Genomic DNA, 9,744 nt, shown 5'->3' on the forward strand with positions numbered 1-9,744 from the left:
GCTATGGCTCCATTCAGAGGAGTTGAGTTCCAAATGATGAAACAGCACTCAACTGGTGATGCAATCAGCCCTCAAAATTCCCATGCAGCTAACGTGGCAATGGCATTGTAAAGTGAGGGTGTGTTTGGTTGCTGGTGATAAGAAATCAAAATGCTATAATGACATGCCCAAAATAGGAATGCCATCATGAAAGTAGTTAATATGTGTGTGTGTGTGTGTGTGTGTGTGTGTGTGTGTGTGTGTGTGTGTGTGTGTGTGTGTGTGTGTGTGTGTGTGTGTGTGCGTGCGCGTGCGTGCGTGCGTGTCTGGAATTCCCCAATAAAAGTCCCTTCAAAACCTTTTTGCTGGCTCTTAATTGTCCACTGAAGACGAAAGTCCCCTACATCTCCCTAAAGTCAATAATTCAAATGTGTATTGCATGCATTAGGCCGAAGGCATGGGGAGAGAGTATGTTTTGCACTCCGTTCGTCTGTGTGTGTGTGTGTGTGTGTGTGTGTGTGTGTGTGTGTGTGTGTGTGTCTGTGTGTGTGTGTGTGAGTCCGTGAGTCCGTCCGTCCCTCTGTTACCAGCTAATCTCTGGCACTGTTAACCCGGTCGGTGCCAATTTTGCACGCACTTAACGATGAACCTCTGCCCCAAATTTTCCAGAACGGCCTGTTATAGCGCCACCAGGAGGCCGACTTTTGAAAAACACATTTTTTGATATTACTCCTCCAGATTCTGTCCAAAAATCCCGCAAATCGTTACACACTGTCTCTATAGTCATGTGTTCAAGACAGATCTGTCCGATATTTCATATTCTGTCCTACTTGGCTAACATTGGCTTTCAAAGTTTGCAGGAGTGGCCCGTTTTGAACAAAAAGCCTCAAATCATGAACGCAGCGTGCAATTTACGTGAAATCTTTCACGGACTGTGCCACGAGGGCCACTTTATCTAGTATTGAACTTGTGCTGCATCTTTCTTTTGTACTGTATCTTTGCATTTATTTAGCAAACAACAGTCACATCAACTGCTAAAAAAGCTGGAATTATAGTCATTGTGAAAGTGGAATGTAATGGAGCATAGCTATTAATAGCAGACAATGCTGCCTTCAATTTAGAATAATGCTTAACCACTTTGTTCTTATTGTTCTGCCTATAATGACCTGCCCAAAATAGGGATGCCAGGTCGAAAGTGGTTAATTTATATTCCATCGCATGACAGAGTAGGCTTGTAGGCTTCATTTATATCTACTGTATGATGATGATGAAAAATGATGTGAAAGCGGCCGTAATATGTCAATGACAGAGCTACGTCCTCCCCTGTCTACAGTGATGAGCCCTGGGCCTGCATGAAAGAGAGCCATGCAACGAAGCAGCACTTCACTTCCAACTTCCAACCCGCAGGAAGACAGAAGTGCTCCATTAGAGAGTGGATCACTTCCCTATTCCTTGGAGTAACATGGAGGAACTGTAGGCTACAGTACATTTGTGACATGGCATTTATAGAACATAAAGCCATGAGGTTACTGTCTGTTCCTCATGCTTTCTGTGGAAAAAGCTTGGAGATGGAACAAGTTGGACAACACAAACCAGTTCTCCCAAAGACACATTGATGTATTTTAACAGAGTTGAGCAAATTGACATTAAGTTTGTGTACAAACGCTATTTACATAGATGATAACCTCACCCTGTACAGTTATGAGGAGGGAATGCCATATCGCAGTGGTTTTCAACCCTTTTCACATCATTTATTCAGCATTTGAGCCACGGACCACCATTTGACGAGATTTAGCCTCTCAGATCCAAAACAGAATATTTTGTTATCGTTGGATAAGATTTTGTCCACAATTCCATGGTATATTGATGTTGGTACCACAGGACAGATACCAGGCAAACATTGATCAAAAATAAGAATTCTTCTATATTCTCTAATTGTGTAAACTTCTTGTAAATATTATTAAGTAATGCAGATGCAATGCAATAATTTAACTCTTGAGAGCGTAAAATAAAAGACCCGTATCAGGTTTCATTTTACACTCTCAAGAGTTAAAAATCGAATAAGGGTTCATTTGGTTACCAACGCTCCATCATTTAGCTGGGAACCACCTGGAACCCCCTCAAGGACCACAGGTGGTCCCCGGACCACTGGTTGAAAACCACTGCTATAGAGGGTATCTGCATGCATAAAGTGAGTGGCAAAGTGAGTTTAACATTGTTTAATGTCATTTAATGCAATCAGATTTTCTGCTTGGATATAGTATATGGGCCGTCAACTTCCGGGTATGATGATGTCATGTGCATACCCTATTGCAGTGGTTCCCAAAGTGGGGTCCGGGGACCACCAGGGGTCCTTGAGGGAGTTCCAGGGGGTCCCCAGCTAAATTATAGTTTGGAACCAAATGGACCCTTATGGGTCTGTAACTCTGAGAGTGTACGGGTCTATTTGGTTCCATTTGTACACTCTCAGAGTTAAATTAACATTGATTTTACAATATAAATTGGGGTCTCAGTCAGATATGTCATTAAATGGGGGTCCGTAGACTAATGCATGTCAAACTGGGAGTCCTTGAAATTAAACTGCTAGAGCCGTAAAAATCTTCTCTTATGGGGGTCCCTGGCATATATTTTCAAATGGGGGTACACGGGCTAATTAGTGTCAATTTGGGGGTCCTTGACGTGAAAAGGTTTTGGAACCAGTGCTCTATTGTATTATATTGTGAAATATTGAGTAGGCCTATGTAAAGTAGATGATTGGTAGTAGAATGTGTCTAATTTCATTTAGCCTATTTCAAATGAGGGCATCCCCACACACAGACCCACTGCTACTCTCGCTCACAGCCATACACCTGCACAATTCTAATTCTGAAATTAGTCTTGTCTTGACATAAACCCATGTCATGCAATCCCAGCATGTCATATGACATGAGCTGTGATATCATTTGTTCGGAACAGGCATGAGATGCACTTTCATGGGATGCTATTTTTAGTGCATCAGAGCACAGATCAGACCAGAGCAGGTGCAGGCTATGGTCCTGCTGAAGTCCTCACAATGAGCCATTCATTCCTCTGGCTGAAAGAACAGCAGCAAGCTAATTCATGACAAATAATCACTCTGATATTGCAGTACTGAAATATGATGACTGTAAATTCGTATACAGGTCTGAATAAAATGCAATGCAAGCTAAGTTGTAATATTTGTTGTAATAGTTGTAGTATGTAGGATGCCTCTCGGGCGTCTCCCTAGGGAGGTCCTCGACGCACGTCCCACTGGGAGGAGAGCCCGGGGCAGACCTAGGCGCAGTTGGAGGAAACACATCGACTCACTGGCCTTGGGATGTCTCAGAATCGTCACTAATGTTGCTCTGGAGAGGGAAGTCTGGAGCACTATGGTGGAGCTGTTGCCCCTGCGACCCAACTACGGATAAGCGGTTGAAGATGGATGGATGGATAGTTGTAGAAATAGTGTAGTATTAATATTACCATATACTTAGTCAGTCATAAAGTGCTTTATAACTAACTAAGTAACCTTTGGTAGATACAGTATAATGTGATGTTCTGCTGAGCTTATAATGCACTTATAATAATGAATAAACCTTGTTATAAGTTTATAGTTGGTACATAATTGTAAATATTTGTAATGATGAGTGTTATTATAAGTGCATTATAATGCATGATGTGATTGTAAAGCATTTAAAACGTTAAAGTAAAGTGTGTTACCCATGTTTCTTCATGATGATGATGCAAGTGGGGTATGCAACGCAACTCGGGAATAGTAGCCTACACTTCATTCATAATACTGTAACACGTGACGCCCATTGCAATAATGCAATAAGGCTACCAGACAGTGACGTTGTATTGTAGCCTACTACTAGTTTCGCTGTAGCCTACTATTTTGAGCGAGCCCCCCTGGCTACAGACGTGCTGGAACACAGTCACAATTACAAATGTCAGGTTTCACCCATATGTGGCACCGCACCGGATATAAGGACTCTCCTGCACTGTCAAGATCAAGATGGGAGGAGGAACTTCAGATCATGACATCACTGTGTTTCTCTATATATAAACCCTGTGTCAGTCGGGTGCAACACCGGCTCAAAACAAAGCAGTAGAATACTTTCGTAAGCGGCAGCCCAACGCAAACTTGTAGAATACTTAAAAGTGTCGAAAGACAGATCTGCAAAACCATGCAAAGGTAAGCAAATCTCCCTGTTTGTTTAGTCTCCCTATGCTATGCCTGCTGTCACATCGCAAAACAACACCATGCAAGTGTATACTGTCTGTAACATGTCTATATTTACCTCTCGTTTCTCTCCCCGCAGTCAACACAAGCCGCGGTTCTCCCACTGGCTCATAGAGCAGGTGGGAACGGGTCAGTATGCGGGCTTGTGTTATGTGGAACAGAACACGTTCAGGGTTCCCTGGAAACACAACTCCAGAAAGGACTGCATTGAGGACACAATATTCAGGGTAAGCATGTGGCTCTGTTAAAAAGCTGAATCCGCAAGTTTCATGTCCTCCGCCTCCCGGGATTCGAACACGAGTCTCTCTCTACTAATTGTCACCTTTAGGTGTCGCATAATAGCCTAAGATTTAGACTCTCGTAGTATTTAAAATAATAATAATAATTATCGATTTTGACATTTTTAATCCATTTCCCTGAGGGGGAGGAAGGACACCACCTTAGGGCTCCGAACATGTACAGATGCAAAATGGAAGGTGCTTTGCTTACCCTGATGCCCCAAATGTAGGTCCACGGGGAACTTGTACAATGTATTAGTCCGTAGTTTTCAAGAAATAAGTGTTTTAATGCCGTTTGTGGCCGAACGCCATTTCCCCCCTCGTTTACGTTTAGCATAATTCCGGCTTTCACCGGATGCGCCCCTCACTACCGCCATCTACGGCCATTGGGAACTTCCGACAGCATCGTCCACAAATGGGATTAAAACACTTCTTTATTGAGAACTAAGGACTAAACCATTACACAACCACCCCGTAGGCCTCTCTAACATTTGGAGCATCAGGGTAAACACCAATACTTTGCATTTGTACATTTTCGGAGCTCTAAGGTCTTAGCTGGTGTCCGTCCTCCGACTCCCCCCCCCCTCAGGGAGGATACCGGAGCACTCACCAGTTTTCCAACTCGCCCCATCGTTGTTTCCTACTTCATCTAGTGTAAACTCTAAACAACCATCCTCTCTCTCTCTCTCAATTCAATGGAATTTAAATGAAGGTGAATTAGTAAAACTAAAATGCACTAAACACTTCTCGGAAAACTGGCGAGTTCTCCGGATACCCTCAGGGAAATTAAGGCTTCTTATTAGACTGGTAGATTGAAAATGACGAGAACTGCGAGCGTCTATGTCCCACTGGAAGAGCAGGGAGTGAGGGAGTTTGTAGTGCCTTCAAACCACTGCAGTGCTGCAGATGTAATTTATTGTGGACTGAAGGTCGCAGATTACTATGAAAACCTGAAAAACCGGTCAGTCGGTTCGTCGGTCACGCCTCCATATATGGTCACACCTCGTGACATCATGCCTCCATATATGGTCACGCCTCGTGACATCACACCTCCATATATGATCACGCCTCATGATACATCACGCCACCATATATGGCCATCACGACACTGACCTCATCTAACCCTGGATAACCGGAGAAGACTGGATCATCACCTAAATTATAAAAATATTTAAAATACTTTTTTCCCCCAAATCATTACCGTCACCCAGTGACCAATGCAAATTTGCAATGCAAATCAGGCTCAGGCATGTCCATATCTAGGGATAATCCAACCGCCTGCTGTACAGACAGACACCACCCGCCACAACTTTAATGTTTACACAATACACATTATTTTATACCATTTACTCGGTTATTGTTACAATTGAGTTATACTTTGGTTTACAGGAGTGGGCTGTGGTAAGTGGTAAAATCCACGAGTTCCCCAACGACAAAGCCAAATGGAAAACTAACTTCCGCTGCGCTCTGAACGCTCTCTGTAAACCACCTCTGAAGCGCTTCAAGAGGATCCAGGACAACTCCAGGACAATGCCAGACGACCCACATAAAGTCTATGAAATCATCAACACTGGCTGTAAGACTCAGCATTTTACTGCATGCCTGTAAAATGCCATTTGAAATTAAAATATGTAATGTGAAAATGAGATAAAAAATGCTGCTTTAACTTTGCTTGCAGATAACTATGGAAGCGAGCCAATGGAGGGTTGTCTTGATGATCCAGACATCTACAGTTCTCCTATAGACTACTTCCCCCCAGGCAATGAGGTACTGCATAGACTACTGCACTGTTTCTCAACCAATGGGTCAGGACCCAAAGATGGGTCACACAATGTTGTTACGGGGTCACAAACAAAGAAAGAGGTGGTATCTGAATTTTGATTGTGGCTGACTTTCGTGGTCTACTTGAACATAAATCTCCCAGTGTGAAACCAAGTACAGTCTACCATACTGTACTAGATTATGGTCAATTCTGGCAGTCAAAATACAAATGTGTACCTCTTCATTTGTCGTCTTCTGTTATATAAACAGGGTTGTTTTGGACAAGTCAAATGTATGGTACTGTATTTTAATGCCTCATTCTCTACACAGCACACTCTGGTTAACTACATGAGAACCTTGGAGCTCAATAACGATCACACAGGTACAATGAATCCCTCTAACGTTGCTGGTCTCAACGCTATGATTCTAGTGATTATTAGTATGAATAACAAAATATGTATACATGACTGTTCTCTTTTTTATTATTGTCTTTGGCAGGGCAGCAGCAGTGCGGGGAAGAGATCTGTGTCGAACAGAGTCCAGCGGTTCCCGTTAGCTACGCTGTTGTTCAGCCTTCACCAGTAGAACCACAGCCGGTTTCACAGAACCACACACAACAAATACCACAGCAGGCATCTTACTACTCTGGTACAGCAAGTTACTTTAATAATTACTGTAGTAGTAACACTGCAAATACTGTAGAAATATTAACATTGCTAGAAAATATGACACAATAAATATCACTGAGCAGAGATCATAGAAGCTGTCAACATATTGTCATGTATTGTATTATAACCTGATGGCACCGAGACTCTACTCAGGTGTATTTGACTATTGAATCTACAGTGAGTCCTATCGACAATAATGTAATACTAATACAAATAATCATTTAGTCCCCATTTAGTTGGAGCATTGGGTGCTATTATTGCAGTGCTCTGGGAGCAGTTAATTGGGTCGGTGGACTGGGTGAATGAACTGGTAACCTTCCAATTCCCAGGTGGCCTTCTACCCACTCAGCTAGTGCCACCCTCTATGTACCAGGATGACAAATACTTGACGTTACCGATTATTTCTCCACAGCAAATCCAGAGCCTGTACAGACACTATCCAAATACGATCTGGAGATCTCCATCCACTACAGGAGAAAAGAGGTGCTGAAGACCCAGGTATCCTGTTTGCAGGATCGTCTGCAGCTCCACTGCCACCACGAGGCCCCTGAACCTAGTGTCCTTAATATCTGCTTCCCCACTACTGAGTGCCTACTGGACCACAAACAGGTAAAACACAACTCCCTGTGACTGTAGATATTTGAGGTATAACTAATATGTATCGTCAGTCTTTGTCATGTCTTCACACAAAAAACAAGGATACAAGTGGTTATTTTCTAATCGTCCTTCATTCTTTACACCAGATTCGTTACACAAATCAGATCCTTAATAGCATTCAAAGAGGTCTACTCCTAGAGGTACGAGACACCGGTATCTATGCCTGCCGGCAGTCCGACAAGTGCCGTGTGTTCGCCAGCACAAGTGACCCCAGTGAGGCTCTTTCAGAATCCAGCCAGCTGCCACAAAATACCATGATGCAACTTCTTAGCTTTGACAACTTTGTCAGTGGTAGGTATGGAATTATTAGCTATTACCTCAGTGTGATGAGAAAGTCATTGTTAACTTTTATTTGGAGCCATCATAACATAATCAGCCTAAAGTGAACAATGTAGTCTTTTTATATTTCAGAGTGGAAGCAGTTTAAAAACAACCAGGGTGGCTCACCTCACTATACCATCAACATCTGCTTCGGAGAGAAGTTCCCTGATGGAAAACCAATGGAGAAGAAGCTTATCATGGTCAAGGTAGCACTCTTACTCATCTACCTTTTTTTTTCCATGCAGTACCATACTAAAAAAGGCTAGTGATACTTACATCCTGCAAATATGAAGTTACCATTGTGTATTGCCTCATTATGGTCCCATGTCTCACCCCTTAGCACTCACTTTTCTCTTCTCTCTCTCCCCGTCCCCGAGGTGGTTCCACTGCTCTGTCGTCAGTGGCATGAGATGGCCCAGTCAGACGGGGCGTCATCTCTTCAAAGTGCCTGCATCAGCCTGCAAATCTCACACAACAGCCACAACAGCCTCTACGATCTCATCAGTAATGCCTTCAGCCTGCCATCATTTGATGATGATGCTACACCCTACTAGACCATTATCTAGTTACAACTTAAAACTCTATATATACTTAGTTGACTGGAGTTCCCCAGGGCTCCTAAAATAGCAGATGTAAATCTATTTTTGCCAAATGTTTGGCCCAGAATAGAGATACTAGGTTCTAGTGGTTAACGCCAACCCATGCATTTAAAAAGTACCCAATGCTCTTGGGTCTAACATGTAGCTGGTGGTGAACACATCCGATTGTGCAAAGTGAACATCATTCTTAGTTTATGAATTGATTGTATGTTGAATTAAGTGAGGAACTGTCAATACAGCTTCTTAAAAGAATGTTTGCACTATTGAAATGTATTTATGAATATATTTAGCTGAACTCGAGGTAATCAGTTTTATACTTGAATGATTTGGTTGTAAAATTAGATTGCTGTTCTAAACTCATGTAATATTCAACTGATTATGCAGTTAGGGTCCAGGTCTTTGTTTTTCCAGCACACGTTCAATGTGTGAGCTTGTATACGTTCCTAAATATCGCATAGATTTGTATTATTGCGCAATGTTTTAGAGGCATAACTCATGACCATGTCTGTGGTTTGTGCAATATATTTCAATTCGTACAGCACTACACTGTAAAACCTTACTCCACTAAGCAATGAACAGCACTCCAGTAGTTATTTCCTCTATAGACCTATTGTGTCGACTACTTTATGCAATGTGTGCCTATGGTTCCTTTTGGAAGCCGATGTAATGTGTATTCAGAATAAAGGCTTGTGACCTTTTTGGAAAAAACGTAACACGTTATTGCTGTTTATTTTCATAGCCCAGTCAAGAAAGAACTCAAATAGTCATAGGCAACTAAATGATATATCACTAACAAGAGAGTCACTTTCTTATCATTGACCTTTACTCATCTCATTCTGTCTGGAAGTGGAGGCTGTCCAGTCAAATGGACACTGTGATGAAATGTGTCACTTAAGTAACATAAGACATGTTCACAACATGAGATCAGGTCAGGATAAGCATAAGGCAAATTTAGAATAGGTTCTGTGCATAACTAGTCCTGGGTTCCCAGAAGGTGGAATTTCCCGTTGGGTTTTAGAAGAATCGGTCAGCTTCAATGGCATTAATATAAATTGAATTATCAGCTAGTTCAATTGATAAGAAATATGCATTAAGAGTCTTCATAGATTTAAAGAAAGCAGCTGATACAATTAATTGAGATGTTTGGTTACCAAAGATGTAAAGATAGGATTGAAATTGGTTTAAAACTACATTGAAAACAGTTCATAACTAGCTCTCCTTGCCAACAGTGAGTTGGC

The 9,744-nt window shown here is 42.1% G+C and overlaps 2 protein-coding genes across 2 annotated transcripts in view; one reads left to right on the plus strand and one right to left on the minus strand.

Annotated features, from left to right (window-relative positions):
• Nucleotides 1–2,626: 2,626 nt before the first annotated feature.
• The window catches only part of LOC306923494 (tRNA (guanine-N(7)-)-methyltransferase-like), a 167,431-nt gene continuing 160,313 nt past the window's right edge, over nt 2,627–9,744 (minus strand). Inside the window, exon 2 of the transcript XR_013790071.1 lies at nt 2,627–2,652. The gene's annotated coding sequence lies outside the window, so the exon portion shown is untranslated. The remainder of the gene's footprint in view (nt 2,653–9,744) is intronic.
• Nucleotides 4,003–9,026, plus strand: irf7 (interferon regulatory factor 7). The gene is made up of 10 exons (XM_079500941.1): nt 4,003–4,174; nt 4,302–4,449; nt 5,890–6,076; nt 6,179–6,267; nt 6,592–6,643; nt 6,760–6,909; nt 7,342–7,538; nt 7,673–7,877; nt 7,998–8,113; nt 8,285–9,026. The coding sequence occupies exons 1-10, from the start codon at nt 4,167–4,169 to the stop codon at nt 8,459–8,461; spliced, it is 1,329 nt and encodes a 442-aa protein (XP_079357067.1). The 5' UTR covers nt 4,003–4,166; the 3' UTR covers nt 8,462–9,026.

This window comes from Electrona antarctica (genome assembly GCF_951216825.1).
Source record: "Electrona antarctica genome assembly, chromosome: 5".
Lineage (NCBI taxonomy): Eukaryota > Metazoa > Chordata > Actinopteri > Myctophiformes > Myctophidae > Electrona > Electrona antarctica.

Bases quoted from the DNA above. Each gene is read 5' to 3' on its own strand.
- irf7 (XM_079500941.1), top strand. The intron at 6,268-6,591 runs GTACTGCATAGA...TTCTCTACACAG, and splicing joins ACTTCCCCCCAGGCAATGAG to CACACTCTGGTTAACTACAT. The intron at 6,644-6,759 runs GTACAATGAATC...TGTCTTTGGCAG, and splicing joins GCTCAATAACGATCACACAG to GGCAGCAGCAGTGCGGGGAA.